Source organism: Pseudophryne corroboree, chromosome 1 (genome assembly GCF_028390025.1).
Source record: "Pseudophryne corroboree isolate aPseCor3 chromosome 1, aPseCor3.hap2, whole genome shotgun sequence".
Lineage (NCBI taxonomy): Eukaryota > Metazoa > Chordata > Amphibia > Anura > Myobatrachidae > Pseudophryne > Pseudophryne corroboree.
In genome coordinates, this window is record NC_086444.1 from 509,647,762 (window position 1) to 509,665,169 (window position 17,408).

The window sequence follows — 17,408 nt, forward strand, 5'->3', positions numbered from 1 at the left end:
GCAGGGATCAGGGAGGATTTCTTCCAGTTGATGAGCCACCCGTGGGCTTGTAGAAACCTGACCGTCATATCTAGATGACGTAGGAGAAGTTCTGGGGAATTTGCCAGGATTAACAAGTCGTACAGATACGGCAGTATCCTGACCCCTTGACGGCGGAGTACCACCGTCATCACCGCCATAACTTTGGTGAAGACTCGCGGAGCCGTTGTTAAACCAAAAGGTAACGCCCGAAACTGGTAATGGAGGTTGCCAATAGCAAACCTCAGGTATTGCTGATGTGACGCTGCTATAGGAATATGCAGGTAAGCATCCTGTATGTCCAGGGAGACCATGTAGTCCCCAGGTTCCAAGGCCAGAACTATACAGCGAAGAGTTTCCATACTGAACTTGGAAACCTTCACAAACCTGTTCAATGCATTGAGGTTGAGAATGGGCCGGGAGGACCCATTCGGTTTCGGGACTAGAAACAGCGGAGAATAGTACCCCCGGCCCCTATGCGCAAGAGGCACCTGTACTACGACTCCTGTATCCAGGAGGGTCTGTATCACCGAATGCAGAGTGTTTGCCTTTGTCTGTCTGGCAAAATCGATGAGGGGGTCGGATTTTGTAGGCTATGGCGTAACCTCGAGTGACGACTTCCCGTACCCAGGCATCGGAAGCGGTCTTCAACCATTCCTGGGTAAACCTTAGAAGCCGGCCCCCCACCCTGGGATCCCCCAGGGGGAGGCCCGTCCCGTCATGCGGCAGGCTTATCGGCCTTGGAAGCTGGCTGACGGGCCGCCCAGGCTCTTTTTGGCTTTGGCTTACCAGGTTTGGAAGTGCGGGCCTGCTTGTTGTACGCCTGACCTTTTGCTTTACCTGAAGGACGAAAGGAGCGAAAGGAAGTACTTTTAGCCTTCGACACAGAAGGAGCGGTACTTGGCAAAAGCCAAGTCAGCCACTATCTTATTTAAGTCCTCCCCAAACAGAATATCTCTCTTAAAAGGGAGTACCTCCAGGGTTTTTCTAGAGTCCAGATCCACAGACCAGGATCTAAGCCACAATATCCGGCGAGCCAGGACTGACGTAGTAGAGGCCTTGGCTGCTAGGATACCGGCATCAGAAGCCGCCTCTTTAATATAGTGAGAAGCTGTGACAATATATGACAAGCATTGTCTAGCATGGTCAGAAGAGATTTCAGCTTCTAACTCCAAGGCCCATGCTTCAATAGCCTCTGCAGCCCATGTTGCTGCAATAGTGGGCCCTTGTGTAGCACCCGTGAGGGTGTAAGTCGCTTTAAGACAACCCTCCACACGTTTATCCTTAGGCTCTTTTAGAGACGTTATGGTAGTGACAGGTAGAGCTGAGGAAACCACCATCCTAGCCACATGCGAGTCTACTGGAGGAGGCGTTTCCCAATTCTTAGACAGCTCTGGTGCGAGGGGATAGCGAGCCAGCATCTTCTTTTGAGGCACAAACTTCGTACCCGGGTTTTCCCAGGGTTCCTGATGTATATCCACTAGGTGATCAGAGTGAGGTAAAACTTGTTTAACCACTTTCTGACGCTTGAATCTATCTGGTTTCTTAGGAGGGACGGATGGCTCGGGATCATCCGTAATCTGTAGAATTAACTTAATAGCCTCCAAAAGATCAGGAACATCCACATGTGAACTACCCTTCCCATCAGCCGTATCTGAGAAGAACCTGTAGGGTCAGTGTAAGTGCCGTCTTCATCAGACGAGGTGTCAGTGACAGCAGTGGATTGTGAGGAGACAAGCGCTCGCTTAGAGGACCCCTGGGGCTTAGGCGAGCAATGTTCAGACTTTTTAGTAGTCAGGGACTGGTTCAACTTCTTCAATTGAGCAGATAAATCTTCCGCCCACGGCGGGTTAGCTGCAGGGACCACATATGGTTGTACCGGCATTGGGGGTCTCATAGGGGGTGTTAGTTTATGAACTAGCGTATGTAGAAGCATGGAAAAAGCGGCCCACGGTGGGTCATTATGTAGCTCCGTTGCCACAGTCCCACTGGGGGGCAAGGAGCCCCCAGAACCAGAGCCCACAGCTGCTATATTCTCCTCATAGGGATCTGTGGCTTCAGCAAAACCGGCAGTGTGTTCAGCCCCAGAACCATTACCCTCAGAAGCAGACATGATATAACTTGCAGTATCAGGTAACAGTACAATTGGCAGCAGCACAATACCTCTTACCCAAACCCCTGCGCAGTGTAGTCAGCACTAGCAGAGATAAAGGAGAGATATGGTGACTAAATCACAGAGAAAAATACGTATTAAAGTATATAGGGATAGCAAGTTGAGTTAAAGACACGAAATGGACACCACTCAGCTATCTAATGCACACACAGTCACAGTTTGTACAATGCAGAGGTTATTACTAACAATAATACTGCACTGGACTAGCTTATATATATAGCTATATAGTCAATAGATATAACACTACACAGTAAGAACTGGATGTATATCACAGGGTAATTGTACTAGAAAACCCTGACTAAATGCACTCTTTCTTAACTAGCACTGTCTAAATAGGCAGGTAGAATACTTAAGTGTCATGTAAAGTCACAGCACTGACAACCAGGCGGCTTTACACAGGAGGATTTGCCCAAGCAGTCCCAGGAACAGTGAAGCTGAGAAATAATGGCGCCCAGACACTAACAGGGAGTGAGGGAGAGACAGATATGCAGCTCCAAGGTGGGAACATTTGCGGGAAATGGTGCCCTGGGGCTGGGGGAGGGGCTTCAGGTCTAAGCCTTATCCCCCTGCTGGCAAAACCACCGGGTACTGTGGGCTACTAAAAATGCTTTAGAGAGAAAATCTCACCTACACCCATGCCATGGTGATCTAGTGGGATCGCCTGTACTGCCACAGTGTCCACCACCAGTGCGCGCGGCCCGCCTCCCACTGACCGCGCCGGATCGCGATAAAGACTGGGTCCCACTCACCACCTCCCGAAGCGCGGCCACGCGATCCCGGAGAGACCCCGTCGTGTGTGCCTGACGTGAAGAAAACCGGAGCCTCCTGCTGTAGTTACCCGGCAACCAGGGCTCGGGAGTGTACAGCGCCGTTAGGGAGAGCTGGAGCTGCAGCAGTGAATGTCTTCTGACATTTACCACTGCTGCTGCCCCTGAAGTCTTCACTTTTTTCTTCAAAAAAAGCTCTTCTTAGGGCTGCCTGGAGCAGTCCCTCTGTTATGTGCCTGTTTACTGCAGCACCAACTACAAAACTGAGCTACTGTGCAGGGAGGCGGGGTTATAGAGGAGGTGACGCTGTGCATTCTGGGAACAATCAAAGCTTTAAGCCTGTTGGTGCCTCGGATCAAGATCCTACTCTACACCCAATGTCTATCCTTGTGGAGCCCAGTGTACCCCGCAGCAGAAAAATCAATTCCCAGAAACAGAAAAAATACAACTGCAGAACTCCCAGAACAGCAGTGGCAATAACAGATAATGGACCCTATTCAGTAAGGATTGCAGAATTTGCAATCCTTTGCCCAGAGCCGGCCCTAGCCAATTTGATGCCCTAGGCAAAATTTTGTCTGGTGCCCCCTAGCTCCGTCGCTAGTTCTGCATCTGTACCTGCAACGCTCAGGTAGTGGGACCCACCGGGGGGTTACCCTGTGGGCCAGTTCAACTCTGCACAATGCCACACAGTAATGACCATAATACATATAATTCCACACAGTAAAGGAACCTTACATATATGCCCCACATTAGTAATGCCCATAATACACATAATGCCACACAGTAATGCACCTTACACATATGCCCCACATTAGTAATGCCCATAATACACATATACTGCCACACTTGCTGGTTATACAAAAAGATCAGTATCAAACATGTAGAAACTGTCCATTCTCTTCACTATTCAGTGTGTTTGCTGGTGTCTGTTACTCCCGTTAACTGCATGCACTTTACTTTATACTGTGGGAGCTAAATGCTCTGCCCTCCAGTCTGATGTGTCCAAAAGTCACGCTGCACTGATGTTTCATATAGAAATAGCACAACGCAACTTACTGACCACGTTACAGTGCTAGATGGCAGGGGAATTTTACGGTATGGACTGACTAGGAAATAAAGTGTGGGGAGAACACTGCCCATGTTATGTCCCTGCAGACACCTGGGGTTTGCACAGGGATAAGGGACACAGGATGGCAGGGTCCCCCTCCCCCATGTGCACAAGCAGTATAGGTGATGTCAGGTTTCTGTGAAGTAGTCTTCCAAAATACACATGTGTTATCATAAGAAGCCATCCAGTAATAACCTTATATAGTCAGTAAAAATGTCACAGGTCCAGGAATTGCATTTACTGGGCTTCTGCTGTCTGTCTGAGGTTTCACAAGTCAGGGGCATTCAAGCATGTCAGAGGAAGTTTAAGGCACAGTGTGCATTTTTTTTGACAAATGTAAACAGCAGTGTATACAAGTACTGATTGAATACATTTGGAAAGTAACAGTTAGTTTGCAGACTGTCCCTCTCAGCATGAGATGCTGCAGGGACATGCTTGGATGCCCCTAGACATGCTTGAATGCCCTAGGCAAATGCCTAGCCTGCCTATAGCTAAGGCCGGCTCTGCCTTTGCCTCGCATGCTGGGGACCACCCATCGCAGGGCAAGGCTGCCCAGCATGGTAACCGCTGCCTCCCCATGCAACTATGCACTAACTGCGTTTGTGCCGCAATTATTGCGTGGTCGCAGAAATTAGGGATGCCATCTTTTTGATCGGAGTGGCTGCGTGTGACATCACACAGCCGCCTCAATAACTCCCATGCCACACACCGTATCCTTGCTGCCGCCCCACAACGCTCAGTCTTGGAAACGGAACAATGCCGCCCCCCTCCTGCCCCGCAAACGCCTCTGCTTGTTAATCAGGCAGAGGCATTTGTATTTACTGCAGGGCGCCCCTGCGCCCACCGGGTTACACAGAAATTCCGGTTGGATTGTGATTTGCGATCCAACCTGAATGAGGTCTAATATACAAATACTTCGTCTTTACAGGGAGGCTAGCAGTTGCAGAGGAGAGTGGAAAGGGGAGGGGGGGGGGGGGGGGGGGTTGAGACTTGCACCAGTTAAAGAGCACAGCCAATATTGTTTCAGATATGTACAGGGAAAACCAGCAGCTGTAGGCTCCATCCCTTGTTCTGTGGCTGCATTCTGTTAAGTGCTACTCCCTCCTTGTGTGGGGAAAGCACTTGGTATGCCCCTAGGCTGGCTGTGGTTGGTGCGCTCCCAGGGACGGAGCCTCCCCAGTAAACTTGGCAAGATGCCGCCGCAATCTAGTAAAGTGCTTCTGCCCGGTAAACTCTAAAAGAGTGATAGTGTGTACACCCCTTTACCTCCCAAAACGTGCCCTTTCTCCATTGGCACTTAAGAGAAACTGGTATTATGGGGTTACAGGGGGACAGGAGCTTCAGTTTAGTTTAAGTGCCAGCTCCAGCCCAATCAGTAATCCCATGGTCCAGTGTCCCACCAGCCTTGCGGACAGAGAAATTATTATATAAATTCCCTCAGCACCTAGATAAAGAACAGAAATGAAGGCTATGGATCAATGGGTCGACATTCAAAAGGTCAACACCAAATGGTCGACATGAACATGGTCAACGTGGTGAAAAGGTCAACAGGGCTGATGGGTCGACGTGGAAATGGTCGACACATTAAAACATGTTGACATGGCTTTTAAAAAAAAATTTGTGTGTGTATGTCAAAAGATTACTACTCCCAATTGCAGTCCACGAGGATGGTAAAGTATTAAAGAGTCCTGAAAATGGAAAAAAATAAATCCAAAAAACTCATGTCGATCTTTGTGTGTGTAGATCTCGGTCATGTCGACCATTCAACCATATGAATGTCGACCACTTGGTGTCGCCCTTTTCATTGTTGAGCTATCATCCGGATACAATAATGGCTATATGTCGCCATTTGTATGTAAATCATATAATTGGTGGACTTACAGCACTGAATTTTATATTTCTTACAGATGTGTCCCCCCAGCACGACACTTATTAAATAGTGTGGCACAAGACGACGTGATTTGTTACGGATATAATATCGCACCAAGGTTTTACAAGCCTTTAGAGTATTTACAAATAAGCAGAACAGGCAGTCAGGTGATTCCGTTGTTGTTCGATTACTGTCCCTGTGCACTGACTGCTAATCTGAGTAGTACATGCCTATTCACATTTAAAATTATACAGAATGTTTAGCTATTGTCATACTGTAGGTTTGAGTTGGACAGAAAACACTGCGGTAGAAAATACAGCAGAACAAAAAAATCAGCCATTTAATAAAACAGTCAAAACATTTACATCTATAGCAAAAGCAGTTGCTAGTATACATAGCTGGTTTTAAATAGACTTGGATTTTTCTATGTTTTTTTTCTGGTTTGGATAATGATGTGAAGCAAAATTCAGCAGCAAAAAACAGTAAAGCTGGCATTTGCTAAACTACTCAAAAACATTTGCTAATATACACAGTTAGTGGGTTATTAACAGTAATGACCCCAAACACTGAGCAAAGTGGTACACTGGCCAACCTGCAGCTTCATTGTCCATTGTAGTATGGAGCCGCTTTCTCTATCTCTATGATTTAAGACATCTTTGGCACAATTGCAGCAACGCTAACTAAGGGCACATCTGTATAAAAATAGGTCAGATCATGCATTTTTTCCAAGTTGTTATATATACAGTTTTATGTATTGGTAGGTGGTATAGCCAAAAAATGGGAGAATGAAGCTGCTCTACCATGTCTAGTAAATATGTAAACAGCAACTCCGGAAATATGAGGTACAGTACAAGGAAAACAGAGCACTAACAAAGCAATAAAACCAGCTTGTGTTGTTACAGGTAAGCTAAACTATTATTGTTGGTTCCATCACTTACTTTTTCTATCATATGCCTGGTCTCCTCTGTCCCCACAGGTACTTCATGAACATGATATTGGGAGACCAAATAATTCATCACTGGTTCAGGAGCATCAAATAATTCTCTTAAGTAGGAGAAAAAGCCATACTGTCTATGAGAAATGACAAAGATACGGCAATAGTTAGTAAAGAAATAAGTTAATTGAAAAAAACCCACAATACACTAACATGGTAAATAAAATCTGTGGTGGTTGAAACAATTTAATCATATTGATGAAAGACACTGAAGAATTTGTGAAAGACGTTTACAGACACTGATGAATGAAGAACTTGTGAGCGATGGTAAATAACACTGAAGAATTTGTGAGCGATGTTTAAAGACACTGATGAATGAAGAACTTGTGAGCGATGGTGAATGACACTGAAGAATTTGTGAGCGATGTTTAAAGACACTGATGAATGAAGAACTTGTGAGCGATGGTGAATGACACTGAAGAATTTGTGAGCGATGTTTAAAGACACTGATGAATGAAGAACTTGTGAGCGATGTTTAAGGACACAGAACGCTGGAAACACTAAAGTTGGTTCGGCCCGCCGGCCATGCTGAATCCAGGGAGCGCTGGCAACTGCACTGCAGAGGAACACACTAGTTGCTCGGATCACTTGAGACTGTGCTGCAGGAAGGCACCCTGAATGCTAGAAGCACTGGAGAATAGCTGCTGGGGAACACACTGCGTACGGAAGCTCTGGCATCCACTTCAGAAAAGAGACGATACTCAGGCGCCGAGACTCTGCCCGGCGTCTGGTTTTGAATCTCCCGCCTCTACTGGATTGGTGAAGCGGGTTAGTGACATCACCTGCTCCCCGCCCACGTGACGCCGGCTGTCATGGCGGCGCCCATGCCCCGGGGAACCGCCGGGAGCCGCGCCAGCCAGACGCCGGGACCCGAGGACAGCCGGAGGTGGGGACCGCCAAATGGACCAGCAGCCACGCAGGGGTAAGCGCGGCGGCCGCTGCCCCTGGCGTATGACACAGCCTAACCGAGTCCAACAGCAGCCTAACTTCCCTGCAACCTGAAGTGTCAGGATTAAAAGAGGTGCAGGATCATCAGGTGCCGGATAATTGATGTTGTACCTGTAGTAGTGATTAATTTTACCTTTCAGTACCATTCTACCCTGCAAGGCATATGTCTGAATTCGGCACAACAGCATAGGCTGCAGCAGCCACTCACTTTAACACTCTTCAGCAGGCACCTTAGCTCGACCTCAGCCTCTCAGGATGTCTGGAACTACCAGTTAATATTAACAAAGCCCAAGGATAGGGAATAGGAGGAGGACACCAGATGCAAAGAAGCTGGATTTCTATATATCCCATTGAATAACCCCCTAGCCAGCCAGGGATGTAAGTGAGGTTGTCCAGTGTCCCCCATGGACTCGGAGAAAAGGATTTTACAGGTAAGAACAAAACTCACATTTTCTCTTTCGTCCATGGGGGACACTGGAAACCATGGGATGTCCCAAAGCTGTCCCTTTAAGTGAGGGAATGCTCCTGTGCTGTGTGTAGGACACCATAACAAAACAAGTGTCACTAGAGGCAAATGAGTTTAATTAGTAGAGAAGGCGTAAGGCATGAATGAAGGACCACTTAGAGGTCTGGAAAAGATGATCTGCAGAGAGACCTCGCTCAGCCACTAAGGAGGCACTCATCAACCGAGAATGGTCCGTAGCAAGCCCAGAAGCTCCCAGGCTCCACTATACAATAGTTATATCCATGATCATCCCTTGTACACAAAGCAGCCTTTATAATACCACTCAGTATACACAACGCCTGCCTTAATACCACTCAGTATGCACAAACCCCCCCCCCCATAATACCACTCTGTAAACGCAGCAACCCACATAATAATACTCCGTATACACAGCACCACCATAATTCATTCACTATACTCAGTGCCCTCCCCCACACTACTCCTACGTGCACACAGCATCCTGATTTTACACTCCAGTATACACAGCCTCTCTCCCTCCCCCACACTACCCCTCAGTACACCAATATTGCATTCCAGTATACACAGATCCAGCTCCCCCATACTACCCCTCAGTACACACAGAACTTACATTCCATTCCATTATATGCAACCCCCTCCCCATATTGCCCCCAGTACACACAACACACTCATATTACATTCCATACATTCAAACACCATACCTCCCAACTGTCCCGATTCCAGCGAGACAGTGTCCTGATGTCCCACCCGTTAGTTGGGAGAGTCAGTGATCACAGACACTGTGCAAAGCTGCCGGTGATCACACTGAATAGATGCCGTGCGCATCTAACAGTTCAGGGACCGGTGGGCCCGCCCCCAAAATGACGAATTCGGTGGTCGTACCACGAGACCCCACCCAAGGCCCTGCCCCCTTTTCTGCCGTGAGCGCGCCATGTCCTCTTCTGCTGAACTTGGGAGGTATGAAACACCGGTTTTGACAGTCTAACTATGAAGAGCAATCGACAATTAAGTTTTAAGCGCACTAAAACGGATATTTAATTAAATATGGCTTTATTTTATTTTTTTAACTTGCAGGAATTAATAAATAAAAAGCAAAACTCCTTTCATGACAATACATTTAGCATTTGGAGGTTCTAGAACTGTTGGTCTCAGTCTTTGAGTTCAGTTTGTCACGGGTGGGACAGTTTAAATAAGGTTAAAATCCAGATAATGCAGCTGAAAAATTCAGTAAATGATTTTTAGGTAATGAACTTAAGTAAATGCTTACTTCTGCTCAACTGTACCCCTGACCTCAGAACCAGTATCTCACTACAAAAACTTTTGTGTTTTTTGTCATGGGTGGGACAACTGAAGCACTCTGTTTTTGCATGTTAAATACTATATACAGATGTAGCCAACTTTATCTTGACTGATTCTGTATAAACTTATCTTTTCATAAAAATTCTTAGATGAATCTGTAAATAGCATTAAGACTTCCTAAGAACTTGCAGAACATAAACAGCTGCTGATATGGAAACAAAATGACTTCAGTAGGCAACTACCAACATATGCATTTCTACCATGATTTAAGACCATAACTGGTGCTGCAAAATTATTTTTCTCTAACGTCCTAGTGGATGCTGGGGACTCCGTAAGGACCATGGGGAATAGACGGGCTCCGCAGGAGACATGGGCACTTTAAGAAAGAATTTAGATTCTGGTGTGCTCTGGCTCCTCCCTCTATGTCCCTCTTCCAGACCTCAGTTTGAATCTGTGCCCGGACGAGCTGGGTGCTGTTCAGTGAGCTCTCCTGGGCAGCAATTGGGACCTCTTTTGGCAAAAGTTTAGCATATATACAGTTGGGCACTGTATATATGTATGAGCCCCCGCCAAGAAAATATATATTTAAGCGGGACAGAAGCCCGCAGTCGAGGGGGCGGGGCTTCTTCCTCAGCACTCACCAGCGCCATGTTTTTCTCCACAGCACCACTGAGAGGAAGCTCCCCAGCCTCTCCCCTGCAGATACACGGTAGAAGAGGGTAAAAAGAGAGGGGGGGCACATAATTAGGCGCAAAAATCATTATAAACAGCAGCTGCTGGGTTAACATTAAGTTACTGTGTTATTCCTGGGTTACTAGCGCTGGGGTGTGTGCTGGCATACTCTCTCTCTGTCTCTCCAAAGGGCCTTGTGGGGGAATTGTCTTCAGATGAGCATTCCCTGAGTGTGTGGTGTGTCGGTACGTGTGTGTCGACATGTCTGAGGTCAAAGGCTCCCCTAAGGAGAAGATGGAGCAAATGTGTGTGTGAGGGGTGTCTCCGTCGACAACGCAGACACCTGTTTGGATATGTGTAATTAAGTGCTAAGGTGAAATTATTGCACAAAAGATTAAAGAACAGACAGGGAATCTACCCATGTCTGTCCCTATGTCGTAGAGACCTTCAGAGTCTCTCAATGATCACTATCCAAAATAATAGACACTGATATCGACACGGAGTCTGACTCCAGTGTCGACTACGATAATGCAAAGTTACAGCCAAAATGGCAGAAAGTATTCAATATATGATTATTGTAATAAAAGATGATTTGCATATCACTGATGACTCATCTGTCCCTGACACAAGGGTACACATGTTTAAGGGGAAGAAAGCGGAGATAAATTTCCCTCCTCTCATGATGAAAAAGAGCGGGAATCTCCAGACAAGAGACTGCAGTTTCCCACAAAGAATTCTCAGGGAGTATCCTTTCCCTACTAGGGCCAGGATACGATGGGAATCTTCCCCTAGGGTGTCACGTTTGCCCAAAAGGTAGGCCTGACTTAACAGCTATCCTCAGGGATCCTGCAGATAGCGTGCACATTCTGGTACACTACTCAGACCGGCGATTGTGTCGGTATGGGTTTATATCGCTGTAGCAGCGTGGTCAGGTACCTTATCAGCAGAGATTGAGACCCTAGTATGTATGTGTATATATATATATATATATATATATATAGATATATATATTAAAGATGCTGTCTTAAGATATATATAAAACATGCCCAAAGAGACATTAGTCTACTGGGTTCTAGAGTCAACGCTATGTCGATTTCTGCTTGACGTGTCCTGTAGAATATGCAATGGACAAGTGATGCCGACTTAAGAGGCATATGGAAGGCTGAGGATTGTGTGGAGAAGGGATCTCGGACCTGGTCTCCACAGCTATAGCTGGTAATTCTGATCTTTTGCCTTATATTCCTGCACAGCCTAGGAAAGCACGACATTATCAAATGCAGCCTTTCGATCACAAAGAAACAAGAAAGTCCGAGGTGCGTCCTTTCTTGCCAGAGGCAGGGGCAGAGGAAAGAAGCTGCACAACACTGCTAGTTCCCAGGAACAGAAGTCCTCCCCGGCCTCTACAAAATCCACCGCATGTCGCTGGGGCTCCACAGGCGGAGCTAGGCCCGGTGGGGGCACGTCTTCGTAATTTCAGCCACAAGTGGGTTCACTTCCTGTTGGATCCCTGGGCAATTGATATTGTGTCTCAGGGATACAAGCTGGACTTTGAGGAGATGCCCCCTCACCGACGGCCCTGCCGGCTTCCCCCCACGAGAGGGAAATAGTGTTAACTGCAATTCACAAATTGTATCTTCAACAGGTGGTGGTCAAGGTTCCCCTCCTTCAACAAGGAGGGGGTTATTATTCGACCATGTTGTAGTCCCGAAACCGGACGATTCAGTCAGACCCATATTGATTTTAAAATCCCTGAACATATACCTGAAAAGGTTTAAGTTCAAGATGGAATCGCTAAGAGCGGTCATTGCAAGCCTGAAAAGGGGAGATTTTATGGTGTCTCTGGACATAAAGGATGCATACCTTCATGTCCCCATTTATCCACCTCATCAGGCGTACCTGAGATTTGCGGTACATGATTGTCATTACCAATTTCAGACGTTGCCGTTTGGTCTCCCCACGGCCCCGAGAATCTTCACTAAGGTAATGGCGGAAATGATGGTGCTCCTGCAGAAGCAAGGTGTCACAATTATCCAGTACTTGGACGATCTCCTCATAAAAGCGAGATTAAGAGAGCAGTTGCTGAACAGCGTATCACTTTCTCTGGAAGTGTAACGGCAACACGGCTGGATTCTAAATATTCCAAAGTCGCAGTTGGTTCCTACGGCTCATCTGCCTTTCCTAGGCATGATTCTAGACACAGACCAGAAAAGGGTTTATCTCCCAATAGAGAGTGTTCAGGAGCTCATGAAACTGGTCAGGAACCTATTAAAACCAAAACAGGTGTCAGTGCATCACTGCACTCGAGTCCTGGGAAGGATGGTGGTATCATAAGAGGCCATTCCCTTCGGCAGGTTCCATGCGAGGACCTTTTCAATGGGACTTACTGGACAAGTGGTCCGGATCACATCTTCAGATGCATCGGTTAATCACCCTATCCCCCAGGGCCAGGGTGTCTCTCCTGTGGTGGCTACAGAGTGCTCACCTTCTCGAGGGCCGCAGATTCGGCATTCAGGACTGGGTCCTGGTGACCACAGATGCAAGCCTCAGGGAAGGAATTTCCAAGGTCTGTGGTCAAGTCAGGAGACTTGCCTTCACATCACCATCCTGGAATTAAGGGCCGTATACAACGCCCTACGTCAAGCGGAGACCCTGCTTCGCGACCAACCGGTTCTGATTCAGTCAGAAGCCACCAGAATTCTTCGCTGGGCGGAGAATCATGTAAGCGCACTGTCAGCAGTGTTCATCCCGGGAGTGGACAACTGGGAAGCAGTCTTCCTCAGCAGGCATGACCTCCACCCGGGAGAGTGGGGACTTCATCAAGAAGTCTTCACGCAGATTGCATGTCGGTGGGAACTGCCACAGGTGGACGTGATGGCATCCCGCCTCAACAAAAAGCTACAGAGGTATTGCGCCAGGTCATGAGACCCTCAGGCGATAGCTGTGGACGCACTGGTGTCACCGTGGGTGTTCCAGTCGGTCTATGTATTTCCTCCTCTTCCTCTCATACCCAAGGTGCTGAGAATCATAAGAAAAAGAGGAGTGAGAACAATACTCATTGTTCCGGATTGGCCAAGAAGGACTTGGTATCCAGATCTGCAAGAAATGCTCACAGAGGACCAGTGGCCTCTGCCTCTAAGACAGGACTTGTTGCAACAGGGGCCCTGTCTGTTCCAAGACTTACTGCGGCTGCGTTTGACGGCACCTGCAATGAAGAAGCCTTTTTCTTCAAGAAAGGCCAAGCCGTCTAACACCTTCTTTAGAGGACGTCAGACAAAATCCATGAAAGCTGCTGCTGCAGGTTCCCAGGAACAGAAGTCTGCTTCAGGTACGCCAAAGTCATCTGCATGACGGTGGACCACGCGGCCTGGAGGTGGGATTGGTGGGGGCGAGACTCAGGCATTTCAGTCATGTCTGGGTGTCCTCCAGCCTGGACCCCTGGGTGCAAGATATTGTGTCCCAGGGGTACAGGCTGGAATTTCAAAATCTCCCTCCTCACCGATTTTTCAGATCAGGCTTGCCAGCTCTGCTGGCAGACAGGACTGTCCTGCAAGGAGCCGTCCAGAAGTTGGTGGAGGCACAGGTCATTGTACCAGTTCCACCCCATTTGCAAAACAAAGGTAACCTATTCACACCTTTTCGTGGTACCGAAACCGAATGGTTCGGTCAGGCCCATTTTGAACTTAAAATTGCTAAATCCCTTTCTGAGGGAGTTCAAGATCAAAATGGAGTCTCTGAGGGCGGTGATATAAGGTCTGGAAGAGGGGGAATTCCTGGTATCCCTAGATATCAAGGATGCGTACCTCCACATTCCGATTTGGCCGCCGCATCAAGCTTATCTCCGATTCGCACTGTTGGACAGTCATTTTCAAGTCCAGGCCCTGCCATTTTGCCTCTCCACTGCGCCAAGGGTTTTCACCAAGGTGATGGCGGAAATGATGGTTCTCCCCCTCAGACAGGGAGTGAACATAATTCCATATCTGGACGATCTCCTGATAAAGGCATCGTCCAAGGAGAAGCTGTTAAAGTCCATTGTTCTCACGACCCATCTGCTCAGGGAAGACGGTTGGATCCTGAACCTTCCAAAATCACATTTGGAACCGACCAGGAGGTTGTCCTTTCTGGAAATGATCCTCGACATGGAAATGCAGAGGGTGTTTCTCCCAGAGGAGAAAGCGTTGATGATACAAACAATGGTCCGGTATGTTCTGAAGCCAGCCCGGGTGTCGGTTCATGCTCGGCCCTTCTAACTGGATCTCCTGGACAAGTGGTTGGGATCTCAACTACACATGCACCAGAGAATATGCCTGTCGCCAATGCCAGGATTTCCCTCCTCTGGTGGCTACAATTACCTCACCTTTTGGAGGGCCGCAGGTTCGGGATTCAGAACTGGATCCTTCTAACCACGGATGCAAGTCTCCGGGGCTGGGGCGCAGTCACTGAAGGGGAGACCTTCCAAGGAAGGTGGTCAAGTCTGGAAGCCGGACTACCAATAAACATTATGGAACTGAGAGCTGTCTACAATGGTCTTCTCCAAGCGGCCCATCTTCTGCGAGATCGGCCATTCAAGTGCAGACGGACAATGTAACGACAGTAGCTTACATAAACAGACAGGGCAGAACGAAGAGCAGAGCAACGATGTCAGAGGTAACAAGAATCATCCTCTTGGCAGAAAAAAACGCGTTTGCGCCATCAGCAATCTTCATTCCGGGAGTGGACAACTGGGACAACCCTCAGCAGACACGATCTCCATCCAGGAGAGTGGGGACTCCATCCGGAGGTGTTCACGGAGGTAACAGATCTTTGGGGTGTACTTTAAATAGACATGATGGCCCCTCGTCTCAACAAGAAGCTTCAGCAGTATTGTTCCAGGTCGAGGGACCCGCAAGCCGTGGCGGTGGACGCCCTAGTGACTCCGTGAGTTTTCCAGTCGGTGTACGTGTTTCCTCCACTTCCACTCATTCCAAGAGTTCTCAAACTCATAAGTTCTGGCAATCCTCATTGCTCCAGACTGGCCAAGATGGGCTTGGTACGTGGATCTTCTGGATCTACTGCTGGAAAAGCCGAGGCATCGTCCTCTTCGGGAGGACCTGCTACAGCAGGGGCCGTTTGCCTATCAAGACTTACCGTGGCTACGTTTGACGGCATGGAGGTTGAACGCCAGATATTAGCTCGAAAGGGCATTCTGAACAAGGTTATTCCTACCCTGATACAGGCTAGGAAAGGAGTAACGTCTAAACATTACCATCATATTTGGAAAAAATATGTATCTTGGTGTGAGTCCAAGAAGTTTCCTACGGTGGAGTTTCAACTGGGACGGTTTCTCCTCTTCCTGCATGCAGGTGTGGATATGGGCCTGAGGTTGGGGTCCGTAAAGGTCCAGATTTCGGCCATATCCATTTTCTTCCAGAAACAGTTGGCTTCCCTTCCTGAGGTTCAGACTTTTCTGAAAGGGGTTCTGCACATCCAGGCGCCCTGGGAGCTTAACGTGGTGTTGCAGCTTCTCCAATCAGACTGGTCTGAACCTCTGCCAGAGGTTGAGGTCAAGTTTCTCACGCGGAAGGCTGTCACTTTGTTGGCCTTAGCTTCTGCTAGACGTATGTCAGAGCTGGGGGCTTTATCTTGTAAGAGCCCATACTTGATCTTACATGAAGATAGAGCTAAGCTCCGGACACGTCAGCAGTTTCTTCCAAAGGTTGTGTTGGCATTTCATATCAACCATCCTATTGTGGTGCCAGTGGCTACTGACTTCTCAATCTCATCAAAGTACTTGGATGTTGTAAGGGCTCTTAAAATATATGTGAAGATGACGGCTTGTCACAGAAAGTCGGACTCTCTGTTCGTCCTGTATGATCCCAAGAAACTTCGGTGTCCTGCTTCTAAGCAGAGAATATCTCGCTGGACCAGGTTCACTATACAGCATGCGTATTCTACGGCAGGATTGCTGTGTCCTATGTCTGTTAAGGCCCACTCTACTCGTAAGGTGGGTTCTTCCTGGGCAGCTGCCCGGGGTGAGTCGACTGTACAGCTTTGCCGAGCGGCTACTTGGTCTGGGTCGAACACGTTTGCAAAGTTCTACAAGTTCGATACTTTGGCCTCTGAGGACCTAAAGTTTGGTCAATCAGTTCTGCAGGAGCCTCCGCGCTCTCCCTCCCGTTCTGGGAGCTTTGATACATCCACATGGTACTAATGTGGAACCCAGCATCCTCTAGGACGTAAGAGAAAATAGGATTTTAATTACCTACTGGTAAATCCTTTTCTCATAGTCCGTAGAGGATGCTGGGCGTCCGCCTAGCACTTTGTTATCCTGCAGTGGTTATCTAGTTCAGTACTGCTTAGTTCTTAGTTACATACGGTTTTGTTACTTGGTAAGTGATCTTGTTCAGCCGTTGCTGTTGTTTGAAGCTAGTTAGCTTGGTTTGCCTTGTGTGTGAGCTGGTGTGAATCTTGCCACTATCTGTGTAAAATCCTTCTCTCCAAGTTGTCCCTCTCCTCGGGCACAGTTTCTAGACCAAGTCTGGTAGGAGGGGCATAGAGGGAGGAGCCAGCCCACACTCTCAAACTCTTAAAGTGCCAATGGCTCCTGGTGGACCCGTCTATACCCCATGGTACTAATGTGGACTCCAGCATCCGCTAGGGCGTAAGAGAAAAATACAAAACAGTATATCCTGTGAAATACTATATAATATATGGGACCCTGACGCACTTAGCCGCCCCTTCCCCCCCCCCTCTCAGGGTACAGAATATAGTGATAGCAAGATGTGATACACGGAATGGAAACCACACGTCAGCTATAGGCACACACAGTCACATGTACAATGCAGAAATTATTACACACAACAATAAGACTGCACTATACTAGTAATACTATGTATGTATACAAATATAACAATGCACAGTAAACACTGGATGTATATCACAGAATACTTGTATTAAATATACCTGTAGTTATGCACTTGTTCTTAACTAACACTGTCTAAACGACATGTAGAATACTTAAGTGTCCTATAAATGCACAGCGCTGATGAGGCAGGCGGCTTTAAAGAGGAGACAGTGCCCAGCAGTCCTAGAATCAGTG

General features: G+C 47.7%; 1 protein-coding gene across 1 annotated transcript in view; it reads right to left on the reverse strand.

Annotated features, from left to right (window-relative positions):
• SMC5 (structural maintenance of chromosomes 5) overlaps positions 1 to 17,408 on the reverse strand; it is a 403,478-nt gene that overhangs the window by 120,314 nt on the left and 265,756 nt on the right. Inside the window, exon 13 of the mRNA XM_063913893.1 lies at positions 6,875 to 7,007. Coding sequence (XP_063769963.1) covers positions 6,875 to 7,007 — 133 coding nt within the window. The remainder of the gene's footprint in view (positions 1 to 6,874; positions 7,008 to 17,408) is intronic.